We start from the raw sequence: 21591 nt of genomic DNA on the forward strand, positions 1-21591 counted from the left end.
GCAGATGGCAGTGGAGTAGAGATGCAGATGGCAGAGGAGTAGAGATGGAAGTGGAGTAGAGATGCAGATGGAAGTGGAGTAGAGATGCAGATGGAAGAGGAGTAGAGATGCAGATGGAAGAGGAGTAGAGATGCAGATGGAAGAGGAGTAGAGATGCAGATGGAAGTGGAGTAGAGAACTGAGAGAAGGAGTAGAGATGCAGATGGAAGTGGAGTAGAGATGCAGATGGAAGAGGAGTAGAGATGCAGATGGAAGAGGAGTAGAGATGCAGATGGAAGAGGAGTAGAGATGCAGATGGAAGAGGAGTAGAGATGCAGATGGAAGTGGAGTAGAGAACTGAGAGAAGGAGTAGAGAACCAATGGAAGAGGAGTAGAGAACCAATGGAAGAGGGTTAGAGAATAGATAGAAGAGATGTAGAGAATTGATAGAAGAGGGGTAGAGAACAGATGGAAGAAGAGGGGTAGAGAAGAGAGAGGAGTAGAGAACCGAGAGAAGAGGGGTAGAGAACCAAGAGGAGTAGAGAACCGAGAGAAGAGGAGTAGAGAACCGAGAGAAGAGGAGTAGAGAACCGATAGAAGTGGAGTAGAGAACCGGTGGAAGGGGGGTAGAGAACAGATGGAAGTGGAGTAGAGATGCAGATGGAAGTGGAGTAGAGATGCAGATGGAAGTGGGATAAGAGCGTCTGCTAAATGACTAAAATGTAAATGTAAATGTAAATGAGTAGTGATGCAGATGGATGTGGAGTAGAGATGCAGATGGAAGTGGAGTAGAGATGCAGATGGAAGTGGGGTAGAGATGCAGATGGAAGAGGGGTAGAGATGCAGATGGAAGTGGGGTAGAGATGCAGATGGAAGAGGAGTAGAGATGCAGATGGAAGTGGGGTAGAGAATCGATGGAAGTGGGGTAGAGAACAGATGGAAGTGGAGTAGAGAACTGAGAGAAGGAGTAGAGAACCAATGGAAGAGGGTTAGAGAATAGATAGAAGAGATGTAGAGAATTGATAGAAGAGGGGTAGAGAACAGATGGAAGAAGAGGGGTAGAGAAGAGAGAGGAGTAGAGAACCGAGAGAAGAGGGGTAGAGAACCAAGAGAAGTAGAGAACCGAGAGAAGATGGGTAGAGAACCAAGAGGAGTAGAGAACCGAGAGAAGAGGGGTAGAGAACCAAGAGGAGTAGAGAACCAAGAGAAGAGGAGTAGAGAACCGAGAGGAGTAGAGAACTGATAGAAGTGGAGTAGAGAACCGGTGGAAGAGGGGTAGAGAACCGATGGAAGAGGGGTAGAGAACCGGTGGAAGAGGGGTAGAGAACAAATGGAAGTGGAGTAGAGAACCGGTGGAAGAGGAGTAGAGAACCGATGGAAGTGGAGTAGAGATGCAGATGGAAGAGGAGTAGAGATGCTGATGGAAGTGGAGTAGAGATGCAGATGGAAGTGGAGTAGAGATGCAGATGGAAGAGGAGTAGAGATGCAGATGGAAGTGGAGTAGAGATGCAGATGGAAGTGGAGTAGAGATGCAGATGGAAGTGGAGTAGAGATGCAGATGGAAGTGGAGTAGAGATGCAGATGGAAGTGGAGTAGAGATGCAGATGGAAGAGGAGTAGAGATGCAGATGGAAGAGGAGTAGAGATGCAGATGGAAGAGGAGTAGAGATGCAGATGGAAGTGGAGTAGAGATGCAGATGGAAGTGGAGTAGAGATGCAGATGGAAGTGGAGTAGAGATGCAGATGGAAGTGGAGTAGAGATGCAGATGGAAGTGGAGTAGAGATGCAGATGGAAGTGGAGTAGAGATGCAGATGGAAGTGGAGTAGAGATGCAGATGGAAGTGGAGTAGAGATGCAGATGGAAGTGGGGTAGAGAACCGATGGAAGTGGGGTAGAGAACCGATGGAAGTGGAGTAGAGAACCGATGGAAGTGGAGTAGAGAACAGATGGAAGTGGAGTATAGAACCGAGAGAAGGAGTAGAGAACCAATGGAAGAGGAGTAGAGAACCAATGGAAGAGGGTTAGAGAATAGATAGAAGAGATGTAGAGAATTGATAGAAGAGGGGTAGAGAACAGATGGAAGAAGAGGGGTAGAGAAGAGAGAGGAGTAGAGAACCGAGAGAAGAGGGGTAGAGAACCAAGAGGAGTAGAGAACCGAGAGAAGATGGGTAGAGAACCAAGAGGAGTAGAGAACCGAGAGAAGAGGGGTAGAGAACCAAGAGGAGTAGAGAACCGAGAGAAGAGGAGTAGAGAACCGAGAGGAGTAGAGAACCGAGAGAAGAGGAGTAGAGAACCGGGAGAAGAGGGGAAGAGAACCATTGGAAGAGGAGTAGAGAACCGATGGAAGAGGGGTAGAGAACCGGTGGAAGAGGGGTAGAGAACCGGTGGAAGAGGGGTAGAGAACAAATGGAAATGGAGTAGAGAACCGGTGGAAGAGGAGTAGAGATGCAGATGGAAGTGGAGTAGAGATGCAGATGGAAGAGGAGTAGAGATGCAGATGGAAGAGGAGTAGAGAACAGATGGCAGTGGAGTAGAGATGCAGATGGAAGTGGAGTAGAGATGCAGATGGAAGTGGAGTAGAGATGCAGATGGAAGAGGAGTAGAGATGCAGATGGAAGTGGAGTAGAGATGCAGATGGAAGAGGAGTAGAGATGCAGATGGAAGAGGAGTAGAGATGCAGATGGAAGTGGAGTAGAGATGCAGATGGAAGTGGAGTAGAGATGCAGATGGAAGTGGAGTAGAGATGCAGATGGAAGAGGAGTAGAGATGCAGATGGAAGTGGAGTAGAGATGCAGATGGAAGAGGAGTAGAGATGCAGATGGAAGAGGAGTAGAGAACAGATGGAAGGGGAGCAGAGAACAGATGGAAGGGGAGCAGAGATCCGATGGAAGGGGAGCAGAGAACCGATGGAAGAGGGGTAGAGAACCTATGGAAGAGGAGTAGAGAACCGAGAGAAGAGGGGTAGAGAACCAAGAGGAGTAGAGAACCGAGGGAAGAGGGGTGGAGAACCAAGAGGAGTAGAGAACCGAGAGAAGAGGGGTAGAGAACCGATGGAAGAGGGGTAGAGAACCGATGGAAGAGGGGTAGAGAACCGAGAGAAGAGGAGTAGAGAACCGGGAGAAGAGGGGAAGAGAACCATTGGAAGAGGAGTAGAGAACTGATAAGAAGTGGAGTAGAGAACCGGTGGAAGAGGGGTAGAGAACCGATGGAAGAGGGGTAGAGAACCGGTGGAAGAGGGGTAGAGAACCGGTGGAAGAGGGGTAGAGAACCGGTGGAAGAGGGGTAGAGAACCGATGGAAGAGGGGTAGAGAACCGAGAGAAGAGGGGTAGAGAACCAAGAGGAGTAGAGAACCGAGGGAAGAGGGGTGGAGAACCAAGAGGAGTAGAGAACCGAGGGAAGAGGGGTGGAGAACTGATAGAAGTGGGGTAGAGAACCGATGCAAGTGGAGTAGAGATGCAGATGGAAGAGGAGTAGAGATGCAGATGGAAGAGGAGTAGAGATGCAGATGGAAGAGGAGTAGAGATGCAGATGGAAGTGGAGTAGAGATGCAGATGGAAGTGGGGTAGAGAACCGATGGAAGTGGAGTAGAGAACAGATGGAAGAGGGGTAGAGAACCGATGGAAGTGGAGTAGAGAACCGATGGAAGAGGGGTAGAGAACCGAGAGAAGAGGGGTAGAGAACAGCTAGAAGAGTAGAGAACCGATGGAAGTGGGGCAGAGAACCGGTGGAAGAGGGGCAGAGAACCGATGGAAGAGGGGTAGAGAACCGAGAGAAGAGGAGTAGAGAACCGGGAGAAGAGGGGAAGAGAACCATTGGAAGAGGAGTAGAGAACTGATAAGAAGTGGAGTAGAGAACCGGTGGAAGAGGGGTAGAGAACCGATGGAAGAGGGGTAGAGAACCGGTGGAAGAGGGGTAGAGAACAAATGGAAGTGGAGTAGAGAACCGGTGGAAGAGGGGTAGAGAACCGGTGGAAGAGGGGCAGAGAACCGGTGGAAGAGGGGCAGAGAACCGGTGGAAGAGGGGCAGAGAACCGGTGGAAGGGGGGTAGAGAACCGGTGGAAGGGGGGTAGAGAACCGGTGGAAGGGGGGTAGAGAACCGGTGGAAGGGGGGTAGAGAACCGGTGGAAGGGGGGTAGAGAACCGGTGGAAGGGGGGTAGAGAACCGGTGGAAGAGGGGCAGAGAACAGATAGGGGTTAAGGGTCAGGATCTCACCCCATGATACAGGATAGGATGAACTGGCTGAGAAACAGGATGTCTGACCAGCCGTCATATTCCACCGCCTGCAGAGACACACCATCATTAAGACAGCAGAGAAAGTGTACTTAGTAGCTAACAACATAATGGCAGCTTTATGTGTTACTGGCTGCTGGCCTCTTCACTTCCTGAGTTTGGAAAACCAGGTCTGTCTGTCTTTATCTCTCTCTTTCTCGCTCTCTGTCTCGGCCGTCTCTCTCTGACACTCTCCCCCTCTCGCTCTCTCTCGCTCCCCCTCTGTCTCTCTCCCCCTCTGTCTCTCTCCCCCTCTGTCTCTCTCTCGCTCCCCCCTCTGTCTCTCTCTCGCTCCCCCCTCTGTCTCTCTCCCCCTCTGTCTCTCTCCCCCTCTGTCTCTCTCTCGCTCCCCCTCTGTCTCTCTCTCGCTCCCCCTCTGTCTCTCTCCCCCTCTGTCTCTCTCTCGCTCCCCCTCTGTCTCTCTCTCGCTCCCCCTCTGTCTCTCTCTCGCTCCCCCTCTGTCTCTCTCCCCCTCTGTCTCTCTCCCCCTCTGTCTCTCTCTCGCTCCCCCCTCTGTCTCTCTCTCGCTCCCCCTCTGTCTCTCTCCCCCTCTGTCTCTCTCTCGCTCCCCCTCTGTCTCTCTCTCGCTCCCCCTCTGTCTCTCTCTCGCTCCCCCTCCGTCTCATGCTCTCTCTCGCTCCCCCTCCGTCTCATGCTCTCTCTCGCTCCCCCCGTCCCATGATCTCTCTCGCTCCCCCCCTGTCTCATGCGCTCTCTCACCCCCCGTCCCATGATCTCTCTCACGCTCTCTCTCGCTCCCCCTCTGTCTCATGCTCTCTCTCGCTCCCCCTCTGTCTCACGCGCTCTCTCGCTCCCCCTCTGCCTCATGCGCTCTCTCGCTCCCCCTCTGTCTCTCTCTCGCTCCCCCGTCTCTCTCTCGCTCCCCCTCTGTCTCACGCGCTCTCTCGCTCCCCCTCTGTCTCATGCGCTCTCTCGCTCCCCCTCTGTCTCTCTCTCGCTCCCCCTGTCTCTCTCTCGCTCCCCCCTCTGTCTCACGCGCTCTCTCGCTCCCCCTCTGTCTCATGCTCTCTCTCGCTCCCCCTCTGTCTCATGCTCTCTCTCGCTCCCCCTCTGTCTCACGCGCTCTCTCTCTCCCCCTCTCTCATGCTCTCTCTCGCTCCCCCTCTGTCTCACGCGCTCTCTCGCTCCCCCTCTGTCTCACGCGCTCTCTCGCTCCCCCTCTGTCTCACGCGCTCTCTCTCTCCCATGCGCTCTCTCTCTCCCCCTCTGTCTCATGCGCTCTCTCTCTCCCCATCTCGCTCCCCCTCCCTCCCTCTCTCGCTCCCCATCTCCCTCCCCCTCCCTCCCTCTCTCAATCCCCCTCCCTCCCCCTCCCTCGCTTCCCCCCCTCCCTCCCTCTCTCTCGCTCCCCCCTCCCTCTCTCTCGCTCCCCCCTCCCTCTCTCCCCCTCTCCCCTCCCTCTCTCCCCCTCTCGCGGGAAGCTGCCAGGGTCTCTCTGTCTCTCGCTCTTTCTCCATGACTTCAGCACATTGAGAGACTGCTGCCACACAGACAGGTAGACAGACAGATCTTACCCTCTGCACGTCTCCAGTGAGTTGAGCTAGCAGCATAGTTGGAAAGATCATAAACAACGCATTATAATACAGCAAGCCATACTTCCCCAGCTCCTGGACGGGAGAGAGGGGAGGGGCAGGAGAGAGGGGAGGGGCGGGAGAGAGGGGAGGGGCAGGAGAGAGGGGAGGGGCAGGAGAGAGGGGAGGGGCAGGAAAGAGGGGAGGGGCAGGAAAGAGGGGAGGGGCAGGAAAGAGAGGGAGAGAAGAGAACAGAGAGGGTTATTCATGATGGTGCATTCCTCTCCAGTCAGCATACAGATGTCACCAGCTCACTGCTCTACAACACGCTCACACTCGTTGGGGTTGTTGGGACGGCATGCCAACTCCATATATGGTGGTAGAATAGTACCTCAGTGTCTATGCTGGTAGGGTTATCAGTAGTCTAAGGAACAGTATGTCAAAATGACTTTGGCAGTAGTAGAATAGTGGTAATGTAGCAGTGGGGATGAGAGATCATGAAACAAAGCAGTAGCGTAAAGTGAATTAGAACGCTAGCAGGCAGTGTAATATGACATAGCCAACCTCATGCCAACTCCCAAAATTAACTCTCATTCAGAAGTCACCGAGGGTGACACTGGGTCACTTTCTAAACATATCTCTGCCTTCCTGTGCTACAGTGAGGGGAAACAAGTATTTGATCCCCTGCTGATTTTGTATGTTTGCCCACTGACAAAGAAATGATCAGTCTATAATTTTAATGGTAGGTTTATTTGAACAGTGAGAGACAGAATAACAACAAAAAAATCCAGAAAAACACATGTCAAAAATGTTATCAATTGATTTGCATTTTAATGAGGGAATTAAGTATTTGACCCCTCTGCAAAACATGACTTAGTACTTGGTGGCAAAACCCTTGTTGGCAATCACAGAGGTCAGACGTTTCTTGTAGATGGCCACCAGGTTTGCACACATCTCAGGAGGGATTTTGTTCCACTCCTCTTTGCAGATCTTCTCCAAGTCATTAAGGTTTCGAGGCTGACGTTTGGCAACTCGAACCTTCAGCTCCCTCCACAGATTTGCTATGTGATTAAGGTCTGGAGACTGGCTAGGCCACTCCAGGACCTTAATGTGCTTCTTCTTGAGCCACTCCTTTGTTGCCTTGGCCGTGTGTTTTGGGTCATTGTCATGCTGGAATACCCATCCACGACCCATTTTCAATGCCCTGGCTGAGGGAAGGAGGTTCTCACCCAAGATTTGACGGTACATGGCCCCGTCCATCGTCCCTTTGATGCGGTGAAGTTGTCCTGTCCCCTGAGCAGAAAAACACCCCCAAAGCAAAATGTTTCCACCTCCATGTTTGACGGTGGGGATGGTGTTCTTGGGGTCATAGGCAGCATTCCTCCTCCTCCAAACACGGCGAGTTGAGTTGATGCCAAAGAGCTCCATCTTGGTCTCATCTGACCACAACACTTTCACCCAGTTCTCCTCTGAATCATTCAGATGTTCATTGGCAAACTTCAGACGGCCCTGTATATGTGCTTTCTTGAGCAGGGGGACCTTGCGGGCGCTGCAGGATTTTAGTCCTTCACGGCGTAGTGTGTTACCAATTGTTTTCTTGGTGACTATGGTCCCAGCTGCCTTGAGATCATTGACAAGATTCTCCCGTGTAGTTCTGGGCTGATTCCTCACCGTTCTCATGATCTTTGCAACTCCACGAGGTGAGATCTTGCATGGAGCCCCAGGCCGAGGGAGATTGACAGTTCTTTTGTGTTTCTTCCATTTGCGAATAATCGCACCAACTGTTGTCACCTTCTCACCAAGCTGCTTGGCGATGGTCTTGTAGCCCATTCCAGCCTTGTGTAGGTCTACAATCTTGTCCCTGACATCCTTGGAGAGCTCTTTGGTCTTGGCCATGGTGGAGAGTTTGGAATCTGATTGATTGATTGCTTCTGTGGACAGGTGTCTTTTATACAGGTAACAAGCTGAGATTAGGAGCACTCCCTTTAAGAGTGTGCTTCTAATCTCAGCTCGTTACCTGTATAAAAGACACCTGGGAGCCAGAAATCTTTCTGATTGAGAGGGGGTCAAATACTTATTTCCCTCATTAAAATGCAAATCAATTTATAACATTTTTGACGTGCGTTTTTATGGATTTTTTTGTTGTTATTCTGTCTCTCACTGTTCAAATAAACCTACCATTAAAATTATAGACTGATAATTTCTTTGTCAGTGGGCAAAAGTACAAAATCAGCAGGGGATCAAATACTTTTTTCCCTCACTGTATACTGGAGTACAAGCCTTGATAAGTTAGAGTTAAACCTTCATACAAGTTATTTTGTCTGATTAGCGGATGAACTAAACTAACTGGTATCCAGCAATAACATGTGAAGGATAGCTTGCATTCCATTATCTCAAAATACACTACATGACCTCAAGTATGTGGACACCTGCTCATTGAACATCTCATTCCAAAATCATGGGCATTAATATGGAGTTGGTCCCCCCTTTGCTGCTATAACAGCCTCCACTCTTCTGGGAAGGCTTTCCACTAGATGTTGGAACATTGCTGCGGTGACTTGCTTCCATTCAGCCACAAGACCATTAGTGAGGTCGGGCACTGATGTTGGGCAATTAGGCCTGGCTTTTGCAAAAATTTCTAAAAACCTGTTTTCGCATTGTCATTATGGGGTGTTGTGTGTTTTTTCTTTAATCCATTTTAGAATAAGGCTGTAACATAAAATGTGGAAAAAGGGGTCTGAATACTTTCCGAATGCACTGTATATTAGTCCAGCTAGCTGCTACATATATTAGCCCAGCTAGCTGCTACATATATTAGTCCAGCTAGCAGCTACATATATTAGTCCAGCTAGCAGCTACATATATTAGTCCAGCTAGCAGCTACATATATTAGCCCAGCTAGCTGCTACATATATTAGCCCAGCTAGCTGCTACATATATTAGCCCAGCTAGCTGCTACATATATTATCCCAGCTAGCTGCTACATATATTATCCCAGCTAGCTGCTACATATATTAGCCCAGCTAGCTGCTACATATATTAGCCCAGCTAGCTGCTACATATATTAGCCCAGCTAGATCCTACATATATTAACCCAGCTAGGTGCTACATATATTAGCCCAGCTAGCTGCTACATATATTAGCCCAGCTAGGTGCTACATATATTAGCCCAGCTAGGTGCTACATATATTAGCCCAGCTAGGTGCTACATATATTAGCCCATCTAGGTGCTACATATATTAGCCCAGCTAGGTGCTACATATATTAGCCCAGCTAGCTGCTACATATATTAGTCCAGCTAGCTGCTACATATATTAGCCCAGCTAGATGCTACATATATTAGTCCAGCTAGGTGCTACATATATTAGCCCAGCTAGCTGGTACATATATTAGCCCAGCTAGCTGGTACATATATTAGTCCAGCTAGCTGCTACATATATTAGTCCAGCTAGCTGCTACATATATTAGTCCAGCTAGCTGCTACATATATTAGCCCAGCTAGCTGCTACATATATTAGTCCAGCTAGCTGCTACATATATTAGCCCAGCTAGCTGCTACATATATTAGTCCAGCTAGGTGCTACATATATTAGCCCAGCTAGCTGGTACATATATTAGCCCAGCTAGCTGCTACATATATTAGTCCAGCTAGCTGCTACATATATTAGTCCAGCTAGCTGCTACATATATTAGCCCAGCTAGCTGCTACATATATTAGTCCAGCTAGCTGCTACATATATTAGCCCAGCTAGCTGCTACATATATTAGCCCAGCTAGCTGCTACATATATTAGTCCAGCTAGCTGCTACATATATTAGCCCAGCTAGCTGCTACATATATTAGTCCAGCTAGCTGCTACATATATTAGTCCAGCTAGCTGCTACATATATTAGTCCAGCTAGCTGCTACATATATTAGTCCAGCTAGCTGCTACATATATTAGCCCAGCTAGCTGCTACATATATTAGTCCAGCTAGCTGCTACATATATTAGTCCAGCTAGCTGCTACATATATTAGCCCAGCTAGCTGCTACATATATTAGTCCAGCTAGCTGCTACATACCTTCGAGTCTAGCTTCTGCTTGACGTAGGCTCCGTTAGCTGCAGTCAGAACATCATTTAGCAGAATAAACACATAGCCTTGGAGGTCGAAAGACAGGTCAGCACTGGAGAGAGAACACACACACACACACACACACACACACACACACACACACACAGCAGGTCAGTGCAGTAGAGAGCAGAGACAGGTCAGAAACAAAAGGAGGGTGAACATGTTGAAACGTATTTAGCTGGGGGCAGAGACTCCGCTACCCCACTGTTATATCACACGGCTGTAAAGATGTTAACATTCTAGAGAGGGCATGACTCCTCCAACTCAAAGAGGTCATTTAACCACTTTATGAATTGATTGATTTTTAGGTAAAACAATTTGTACAGTTTAAAACAGTTTTTAAAATACAAGAAACCCAGAGGATGACACGTGAAAGCGTAAACACTTATTTCCAATGTGGTTCTCGGTGTAGGACAGAAACAGGACACAACACAGGAAAATACATGGAGATACAATGGTGGTGTGGATCCTAACCCTTCTCTGTGCACCAGGAATAAAGCTGACCTAATAATAATATACCATATGAATAAAGCTGACCTAAATATTACAGTGGGGAAAAAAAGTATTTAGTCAGCCACCAATTGTGCAAGTTCTCCCACTTAAAAAGATGAGAGGCCTGTAATTTTCATCATAGGTACACGTCAACTATGACAGACAAAATGAGAAGAAAAGAAATCCAGAAAATCACATTGTAGGATTTTTTATGAATTTATTTGCAAATTATAGTGGAAAATAAGTATTTGGTCAATAACAAAAGTTTCTCAATACTTTGTTATATACCCTTTGTTGGCAATGACACAGGTCAAACCTTTTCTGTAAGTCCCCACAAGGTTCACACACTTGCTGGTATTTTGGCCCATTCCTCCATGCAGATCTCCTCTAGAGCAGTGATGTTTTGGGGCTGTCGCTGGGCAACACGGACTTTCAACTCCCTCCAAAGATTTTCTATGGGGTTGAGATCTGGAGACTGGCTAGGCCACTCCAGGACCTTGAAATGCTTCTTACGAAGCCACTCCTTCGTTGCCCGGGCGGTGTGTTTGGGATCATTGTCATGCTGAAAGACCCAGCCACGTTTCATCTTCAATGCCCTTGCTGATGGAAGGAGGTTTTCACTCAAAATCTCACGATACATGGCCCCATTCATTCTTTTCTTTACACGGATCAGTCGTCCTGGTCCCTTTGCAGAAAAACAGCCCCAAAGCATGATGTTTCCACCCCCATGCTTCACAGCAGGTATGGTGTTCTTTGGATGCAACTCAGCATTCTTTGTCCTCCAAACACGACGAGTTGAGTTTTTACCAAAAAGTTATATTTTGGTTTCATCTGACCATATGACATTTTCCCAATCCTCTTCAGGATCATCCAAATGCACTCTAGCAAACTACAGACGGGCCTGGACATGTACTGGCTTAAGCAGGGGGACACGTCTGGCACTGCAGGATTTGAGTCCCTGGTGGTGTAGTGTGTTACTGATGGTAGGCTTTGTTACTTTGGTCCCAGCTCTCTGCAGGTCATTCACTAGGTCCCCCCATGTGGTTCTGGGATTTTTGCTCACCGTTCTTGTGATCATTTTGACCCCACGGGGTGAGATCTTGCGTGGAGCCTCAGATCGAGGGAGATTATCAGTGGTCTTGTATATCTTCCATTTCCTAATACTTGCTCCCACAGTTGATTTCTTCAAACCATGCTGCTTACCTATTGCAGATTCAGTCTTCCCAGCCTGGTGCAGGTCTACAATTTTGTTTCTGGTGTCCTTTGACAGCTCTTTGGTCTTGGCCATAGTGGAGTTTGGAGTGTGACTGTTTGAGGTTGTGGACAGGTGTCTTTTATACTGATACCAAGTTCAAACAGGTGCAATTAATACAGGTAACGAGTGGAGGACAGAGGAGCCTCTTAAAGAAGAAGTTACAGGTCTGTGAGAGCCAGAAATCTTGCTTGTTTGTAGGTGACCAAATACTTATTTTCCACCATAATTTGCATATAATTTCATTAAAAATCCTACAATGTGATTTTCTGGATTTTCTTTCCTCATTTTGTCTGTCATAGTTGACGTGTACCTATGATGAAAATTACAGGCCTCTCTCATCTTTTTAAGTGGGAGAACTTGCACAATTGGTGGCTGACTAAATACTTTTTTTACCCACTGTATATACCATATGAATAAAGCTGACTAGTTTTGTGTGTATTGGGTATATGTTGTGAAATTGTTAGATATTACTTGTTAGATATTACTGCACTGTCGGAGCTAGAAGCACAAGCATTTTGCTACACCCGCTATAACATCTGCTAAACACGTGTATGTGACAAATAAACTTTGATTTGATACTCTGTTGCGCCTTCTTCACCACACTGTCTGCGTGGGTGGACCATTTCAGTTTGTCGGTGATGTGTATGCCAAGGAACTTGAAGCTTTCCACCTTCTCCACTGCAGTCCCGTCGATGTGGATAGGGGGGTGCACCCTCTGCTGTTTCCTGAAGTCCACGATCATCTCCTTTGTTTTGTTGACGTTGAGTGAGAGGTTATTTTCCTGGCACCACACTCCCAGAGCCCTCACCTCCTCCCTGTAGGCGGTCTCGTCATTGTTGGTAATCAAGCCTACTACTGTTGTGTCGTTTGCAAACTTGATGATTGAGTTGGAGGCGTGCTTGGCCACGCAGTCATGAGTGAACAAGGAGTACAGGAGGGGGCTGAGCATGCACCCTTGTGGGGGGGATCAGCGAAGTGGAGATGTTGTTTCCTACCTTCACCACCTGGGGGCGGCCCGTCAGGAAGTCCAGGACCCAGTTGCACAGGGCGGGGTTTAGACCCAGGGCCTCGAGCTTAATGATGAGCTTGGAGGGTACTATGGTGTTGAATGCTTAGCTATAGTCAATGAACAGCATTCTTACATAGGTATTCCTCTGCAGTGTGATGGCGATTGCATCGTCTGTGGATCTATTGGGGCGGTAAGCAAGTTACATTTACAAATTGAAGTGGGTCTAGGGTGAGAGGTAAGGTAGAGGTGATATGATCTTTGACTAGTCTCTCAAAGCACTTCATGATGACAGAGGTGAGTGCTACAGGGCGATAGTCATTTAGTTCAGTTACGTTTGCTTTCTTGGGTACAGGAACAATGGTGGCCCTCTTGAAGCAAGTGGGGACAGCAGACTGGGATAGAGAGAGATTGAATATGTCCGTAAACACACCAGCCAGCTGGTCTGCGCATGCTCTGAGGACGCGGCTAGGGATGCTGTCTGGGCCGGCAGCCTTGCGGGGGTTAACATGCTTAAATGTCTTACTCATGTCGGCCATGGAGAAGGAGAGCCCACAGTCCTTGGTAGTGGGCCACGTCGGTGGCACTGTGTTATCCTCAAAGCGGGCGAAGAAGGTGTTTAGCTTGTCTGGAAGCGAGACGTCGGTGTCGGCGACGTGGCTGGTTTTATTTTTGTAGTCCGTGATTGTCTGTAGACCCTGCCACATACGTCTCGTGTCTGAGCCGTTGAATTGCGACTCCACTTTGTCTCTATACTGATGTTTGCCAGTTTAATTGCCTTGCGAAGTGAGTAGCTACACTGTTTGTATTCTGCCGTATTCCCAGTCACCTTGCCATGGTTGAATGTGGTGGTTCGCGCTTTCAGATTTGCGCGAATGCTGCCATCTATCCACGGTTTCTGGTTAGGGTAGGTTTTAATAGTCACAGTGGGCACAACATCACCTATACACTTCCTGATAAACCCAGTCACCGTTTCAGTGTATATGTCTAAATTATTTTCGGAAGCTACCCGGAACATATCCCAGTCCGTGTGATCAAAACAATCTTGGAAGCGTGGATTCCGATTAGTCAGACCAGCGTTGAATAGTCCTTAGCACGGGTACTTCCTGTTTGAGTTTCTGCCTATAGGAAGGGATAAGCAAAATGGAGGGCGGGTGATCCGAAAGGAGGGCGGGTGAGGGCCTTATAACCATCCCAGAAGTTCGAATAGCAATCGAGGATTTTAGCAGCGTGAGTACAACAGTCGATATGGTGATAGAACTTCAGCAGCATAGTCCTCAAATTTGCTTTGTTAAAATCCCCGGCTACAATAAATGCAGCCTCAGGATATGTGGTTTCCAGTTTGCATAAAGTCCAGTGAAGTTCTTTGAGGGCCGTCGTGGTATCGGCTTGAGGGGGGATATACACGGCCGTGACTATAACCAAAGAGAATTATCTTGGGAGATAATACGGTCGGCATTTGATTGTGAGGTATTCTAGGTCGGGTGAACAGAAGGACTCGAGTTCCTCTATGTTACTACAATTACACCATGAGTTGTTAATCATGAAACACACACCTCCGCCCTTCTGCTCCCCGGAGAGATATTTATTCCTGTCTGCGCGATGAACTGAGAACCCATCTGGCTGGACCGATTCTGACAGAATATCCCCAGAGAGCCATGTTTCCATGAAATAGAGGATGTTACAGGCCTTGATGTCTCTCTGGAAAGAAATCCTTGCCCGGAGTTCAGAGACTTTGTTAACCAAAGACTGAACATTAGCGAGTAGTATATTTGGAAGCGGTGGGTGGTGTGCGCGCCTCCTAAGTCGAACCAGCAGGCCGCTCTGAGTGCCTCTCCTCCGCCGGCGATGTTTTGGGTCAGCCGCTGGAATCAGTTCAGTTGCCCTGGGGAGAGCAAACAAAGGATCTGCTTCGGGAAAGTCGTATTCCTGGTCGTAATGCTGGTGAGTTACCGCCGCTCTGATATCCAATAGTTTTTCCCGGCTGTATGTAATGATACAAAACACTTTCTGAGCTAATAATGGAAAAAATAATACATAAAAAAACAAAATACTGCAAAGTTTCCTAAGAGCTAGTCGCGAGGCCGCCATCTTCGTCCATGTCCCCCTGCACATGGACTCAGTATTTGTACCCTGTATATATATATATAGCCAAGTTATTACCTAGTACCCCTGCACATGGACTCAGTATTTGTACCCCGTGTATATAGCCTAGTTATTACCTAGTACCCCTGCACATGGTCTCAGTATTTGTACCCTGTGTATATAGCCTAGTTATTACCTCGTACCCCTGCACATGGACTCAGTATTTGTACCTCGTTATTATTTCTCTCTGCATTGTTGGGAAGGGCCCGTAAGTAAGAAATTCACTGTTAGTCTACGAAGCATGTGACAAATACAATTTGATTTCGTTATCTTGAATGGGCCAAGTCAGCTGTGACTCAAGTCAGGGAAGTTTGAGATAGTGTAAATTAACTACATTCCTTAATAATCATACAATATTTGTACATTACAATAAAGTAAAGGGTTTAAAGTATTCAAAATCTAAATTTCCACAAAAACAGATTTGCGTTGCATTTTGGCTTTTTCACAACAATGAGTCGGTGTGACATCCAACGGGTTCTTGTAGGCCGCCTTAAATATACCATAAAGATATTACATATGAATAAAGTGGACCTAAAGATATTACATATGAATAAAGTGGACCTAAAGATATTACATATGAATAAAGTGGACCTAAAGATATTACATATGAATAAAGTGGACCTAAAGATATTATACCATATTAATAAAGTTGACATCAGAGAGACTGCACACCTGGAGCAGTAGAACGTACCTTGCCGCTACAAACGCCCCCAGGATCATCGTAAACACTGTTAGCTGGACGGGCCTGGAGAATGTCTTCCTGAAGGGTTAAAGAGTAGAAGGTTAGAGACCAAGTACAGGCCTTCAGACAGTATTCATACCTCTTGATTTATTCCACGTTGTGTTACAGCCTGAATTCAAAAGAGATTAAATATTATGTTTTTTCCTCAACCATCTACACACAGTACCCCATAATGACAATGTGAAAACATGTTTCGCAAATGTATTGAAAATGAAATACAGAAATATATCTCATTTACATCAGTATTCAACCCCCTGAGTCAATACATGTTAGAATCACCTTTGGCAGCGATTACAGCTGTGAGTCTTTCTGGGTAAGTCTCTAAGAGCTTTACACACCTGGATTGTACAATATTTGGACATTATTCTTTAAAAAATTCTTCAAGCTCTGTCAAATTGGTTGTTGATCATTGCTAGACAGACATTTTCTAGTCGACATAGATTTAAGCCAATTTACACTGAACAAAAATAAAAACGCAACATACAACAATTTCAAAGATTTTACTGAGTTACAGTTCATAAGGAAATCAGTCAATTTAAATAAATAAATTAGGCCCTAAGCTATGGATTTCACATGACTGGGAATACAGATATGCTTCGGTTGGTCACAGATACCTTAAAAATGTAGTGCTATGTATGTATATTATGTATTTTATTTGTCGTTTCCTGTTTGGACAGCAGGAAGAGTAGCCTCTGCCTCTGCAGCTAATTGGGGATCCTAATAAATACTGAACCAGGGTTTCCTCTAGGATTTTGCCTGTGCTTAGCTCTATACCGTTTCTTTTTATTAAAAAAAACGATTGTCCTTGCCATGACAAGCATACCCATAACATGATGCAGCCACCACCATGCTTGAAAATATGAAGAGTGGTACCAGTGATGTTGAATTTGCCCCAAACATAGCGCTTTGTATTCAGGACATAGTTAATTCCTTTGCCACATTTTTTGCAGTTTTACTTTAGTGCCTTATTATGGACAGGATGCATGTTTTGGAATACTTATATTCTGTACAGGCTTTCTTTTCACTCTGTCATTTAGGTTAGTATTGTGGAGTAACTACAATGTTGTTGATCCATCCTCAGTTTTCTCCTATCACAGCCATTAAACTCTGTAACTGTTTTAAAGTCACCATTGGCCTCATGGTGAAATCCCTGAGCGGTTTCCTTCCTCTCCGGCAACTGAGTTAGGAAGGATGCCTGTATGTTTGTAGTGACTGGGTGTATTGATAAATCGTTTTATCCACCAATAGGTGACCTTCTTTGCGAGGCATTGTAAAACCTCCCTAGTCTTAGTGGTTGAATCTGTGTTTGAAATTCACTGCTCGACTGAGGGACCTTACAGATAATTGTATGTGTGGGGTACAGAGATGAGGTAGTCATTCAAAAATCATGTTAAACACAGAGTGAGTCCATGCAACTTATTATGTGACTTAAGCACATTTGTACTCCTGAACTTATTTAGGCTTGCCATAACAAAGGGGTTGAATGCTTATTAACTTAAGACATTTCAGCTTTTCATTTTTCATTAATTTGTAAAAATGTCTAAAAACACAATACCACTTTGACATTATGGGGTATTGTGTGTAGGGCTGTAAAACAACAAAATGTGGAACAAGTCAAGGGGTGAATACTTGGTGAAGACGCTATTTTATTACTGACATACAGACGGGTAATTTAGGGGTGAATACTTGGTGAAGACGCTATTTTATTACTGACATACAGACGGGTAATTTAGGGGTGAATACTTGGTGAAGACGCTATTTTATTACTGACATACAGACGGGTAATTTAGGGGTGAATACTTGGTGAAGACGCTATTTTATTACTGACATACAGACGGGTAATTTAGGGGTGAATACTTGGTGAAGACGCTATTTTATTACTGACATACAGACGGGTAATTTAGGGGTGAATACTTGGTGAAGACGCTATTTTATTACTGACATACAGACGGGTAATTTAGGGGTGAATACTTGGTGAAGACGCTATTTTATTACAGACATACAGACGGGTAATTTAGGGGTGAATACTTGGTGAAGACGCTATTTTATTACAGACGGGTAATTTAGGGGTGAATACTTGGTGAAGACGCTATTTTATTACAGACGGGTAATTTAGAGGTGAATCCTAACTGCCACTAACTCCAATGACATCAATGCATAACTACAGGAAACTCCCATAGTACCAGTTCAGAGGGATTCTCCCTTTAGGGGGTAGACATAAAACAAAGCTTTAGAACTTACAGTTTTCCAATATTCAAACAAAATGAGTATATTTAAATAATAATAAATAGTCAATCATACTTGAGCAGCAGAACTTCAGCCATCATGGTGAAGAGGATGGAGAACCTCCTGAGGACTGTGAACATCGGCAGGCTGGGAGAGAGAACAATATCGTCATTTAACCCTAACCCAGACCAGACTAGGAGAGAGAACAATATCATCATTTAACCCTAACCCAGACCAGACTAGGAGAGAGAACAATATCATCATTTAACCCTAACCCAGACCAGACTAGGAGAGAGAACAATATCATCATTTAACCCTAACCCAGACCAGACTGGGAGAGAGAACAATATCATCATTTAACCCTAACCCAGACCAGACTGGGAGAGAGAACAATATCATCATTTAACCCTAACCCAGACCAGACATAAGAGCCAGATAAACCATCTATCCCCTACCCGCTAAATGAACTCCCAGATAACCATAACATATAACCCCAGGTAAACATACCATATACAGTGAGGGGAAAAAAGTATTTGATCCCCTGCTGATTTTGTATGTTTGCCCACTGACAAAGAAATGATGCATTTTAAAATGAGGGAAATAAGTATTTGACCCCTCTGCAAAACATGACTTAGTACTTGGTGGCAAAACCCTTGTTGGCAATCACAGAGGTCAGACGTTTCTTGTAGTTGGCCACCAGGCGATGTTCTTGTAGCCCATTCCAGCCTTGTGTAGGTCTACAATCTTGTCCCTGACATCCTTGGAGAGCTCTTTGGTCTTGGCCATGGTGGAGAGTTTGGAATCTGATTGATTGATTGCTTCTGTGGACAGGTGTCTTTTATACAGGTAACAAACTGAGATTAGGAGCACTCCCTTTAAGAGTGTGCTCCTAATCTCAGCTCGTTACCTGTATAAAAGACACCTGGGAGCCAGAAATCTTTCTGATTGAGAGGGGGTCAAATACTTATTTCCCTCATTAAAATGCAAATCAATTTATAACATTTTTTTGTTGTTATTCTGTCTCTCACTGTTCAAATAAACCTACCATTAAAATTATAGACTGATCATTTCTTTGTCAGTGGGCAAACATATAAAATCAGCAGGGGATCAAATACTTTTTTCCCCTCACTGTATAACCATAACCCCAGATAACCATAACATATAGCCATTTCATACGATCCCAGATAACCATACCATATAACCACACAATCCCAGATAACCATACCATATAACTCCAGACAACCATAACATATACCCCCATATAACCATACAATCCCATATTACCATACCATCCCATATAACCATACAATCCCAGATAACCATACCATCCCAGATAACCATACAATCCCATATAACCCCAGATAACCATACAACCCCAGATAACCAAACAATCCCAGATAACCATACAACCCCAGATAACCATACAACCCCAGATAACCATACCATCCCAGATAACCATACAATCCCATACAACCCCAGATAACCAAACAATCCCAGATAACCATACAACCCCAGATAACCATACCATCCCAGATAACCATACCATCCCAGATAACCCCAGATAACCATACAATCCCAGATAACCCCAGATAACCATACAATCCCAGATAACCATACAATCCCAGATAACCCCAGATAACCATACCATCCCAGATAACCATACAATCCCATATAACCCCAGATAACCATACAACCCCAGATAACCAAACAATCCCAGATAACCATACAACCCCAGATAACCATACAACCCCAGATAACCATACCATCCCAGATAACCATACAATCCCATATAACCCCAGATAACCATACAACCCCAGATAACCAAACAATCCCAGATAACCATACAACCCCAGATAACAATACAATCCCATATAACCCCAGATAACCATACAACCCCATACAACCCCAGATAACCAAACAATCCCAGATAACCATACAACCCCAGATAACCATACCATCCCAGATAACCATACCATCCCAGATAACCATACAATCCCATATAACCCCAGATAACCATACAATCCCAGATAACCATACAACCCCAGATAACCATACCATCCCAGATAACCATACAATCCCATATAACCCCAGATAACCATACAACCCCAGATAACCAAACAATCCCAGATAACCATACAACCCCAGATAACCATACCATCCCAGATAACCATACAATCCCATATAACCCCAGATAACCATACCATCCCAGATAACCATACAATCCCATACAACCCCAGATAACCATACAATCCCAGATAACCATACAATCCCATATAACCCCAGATAACCATACAACCCCAGATAACCATACAACCCCAGATAACCATACCATCCCAGATAACCATACAATCCCATATAACCCCAGATAACCATACAACCCCAGATAACCATACAACCCCAGATAACAATACAACCCCAGATAACAATAACATAACTCCAGATAACCATAACATATAACCATTTCATGTAACCCCAGATAACCACAACACAAAACCACAGATAACCATAACATACTTTAGCCGTTTTGTTCCAAACAGTCCAGTTATCTGGTTCCCTACGTACAAGAAAGGGAGCGGGAAGGTCTGCAACAAGAGAAACACGTTACACAGAGAAACACGTTACACAGTAACATGGGAGAGAAGGTCTGTAATACTGGCACACTGGGTTGAATTTAGACATTCTATAAGTTTGTTTAATTTATTTTGACCAAAGAGAGAGATCACAGTGACTTCTGGGTCAATATAGACCAGTTAGGACAGATACAAACAGGTAGATAGACACACACAGAAAAGATGGACACAGACAGCCATGTACACCTACCTATTAGCTGACTGACTCACCTTGCGAGGTATACTCTGGTCGAAGTCTGGGAAACTTAGCACCCTCAGAGCCTTGCCCACCCACAGCACGACCACGGTGGCCAGCATCTACAACACAGACACCTCAGTTATACTGGAGTAACATAGCTCTCTCACTCACACACACAGGAATCCTCTCACTCACACACACAGGAATCCCACTTACCTGACCAATGCCGACACATATTGACGAGGGGAACCTGAAAGTAAAAATGTAACGTTATCGTAATGTATCGTACTGTGACAAGAAAACAGCTTGAGCAAATTGCCAAATATCTCGTGTAATGTCATGATATGAATGTGTCCCAAAACGGTGACACATCCAAGAAGCTACAGTAGTCAGCTAGCTACTATCAAAGTTCATTATTTAAAGTTTAACGTTAGCCACCAAAGCCTCAAACCCGTAGCTAAGTTACCTACCTAGATAGTTAACTTAGCTAGAAATAACTAACGGCCTAAATGTGTATCTAACGTTAGTAGAAAGTAGCTCGCTGACGTTAATTAACTAGCTAAATAACGTTAGCTGTCCAAGCAATATTATCTAAATAGCAAGTGAGTTTACCGTTAGCTAGCTACAGTTTATGAATAGCCTGACCAGAATCAAACGGTACGTAGCCTCGCTGTGTGGAGCTAGCTAACAGACTAAACAGAAATCAGCCAAACACACCTGTAGTTTGTTAGGATGCTCTTGTTTACCACGACGATGAGGAAAGAACTGAGTCCGTAAAATACCGCAGCGAACAGCTTCACGAACACCGTGAGAGATTTGTCTGCCATCACCAAGCACTCATCCCTCTCTCCCAACCTCTATCCTTCTCTGGAAAGGTCTAAACGGGATCCTTAGGACGTCCCAACTCTGACATCACCCCATTGACGTCTTCTTCTTCTTCTTCGATGAGGTTTAACGGCGGTTGGCATCCAATTTGTTGCATTACCGCCACCTACTAGACTGGAGTACAGCTCCCTTATATT

General features: G+C 45.7%; 1 protein-coding gene across 1 annotated transcript in view; it reads right to left on the minus strand.

The window, feature by feature from the left end:
• LOC121534206 (UDP-N-acetylglucosamine/UDP-glucose/GDP-mannose transporter) overlaps positions 1-21446 on the minus strand; it is a 33606-nt gene extending 12160 nt beyond the window's left edge. The window contains exons 1-9 of the mRNA XM_041840769.2: positions 21287-21446; positions 20786-20819; positions 20602-20688; positions 20276-20343; positions 17837-17908; positions 15485-15553; positions 9845-9947; positions 5785-5877; positions 4193-4260 (exon numbers count right to left, since the gene is read on the minus strand). Coding sequence (XP_041696703.1) covers positions 4193-4260; positions 5785-5877; positions 9845-9947; positions 15485-15553; positions 17837-17908; positions 20276-20343; positions 20602-20688; positions 20786-20819; positions 21287-21396 — 704 coding nt within the window. The 5' untranslated portion in view covers positions 21397-21446. The remainder of the gene's footprint in view (positions 1-4192; positions 4261-5784; positions 5878-9844; positions 9948-15484; positions 15554-17836; positions 17909-20275; positions 20344-20601; positions 20689-20785; positions 20820-21286) is intronic.
• Between the last annotated feature and the right edge of the window lie 145 nt (positions 21447-21591).

Source organism: Coregonus clupeaformis, unplaced genomic scaffold (genome assembly GCF_020615455.1).
Source record: "Coregonus clupeaformis isolate EN_2021a unplaced genomic scaffold, ASM2061545v1 scaf0092, whole genome shotgun sequence".
Lineage (NCBI taxonomy): Eukaryota > Metazoa > Chordata > Actinopteri > Salmoniformes > Salmonidae > Coregonus > Coregonus clupeaformis.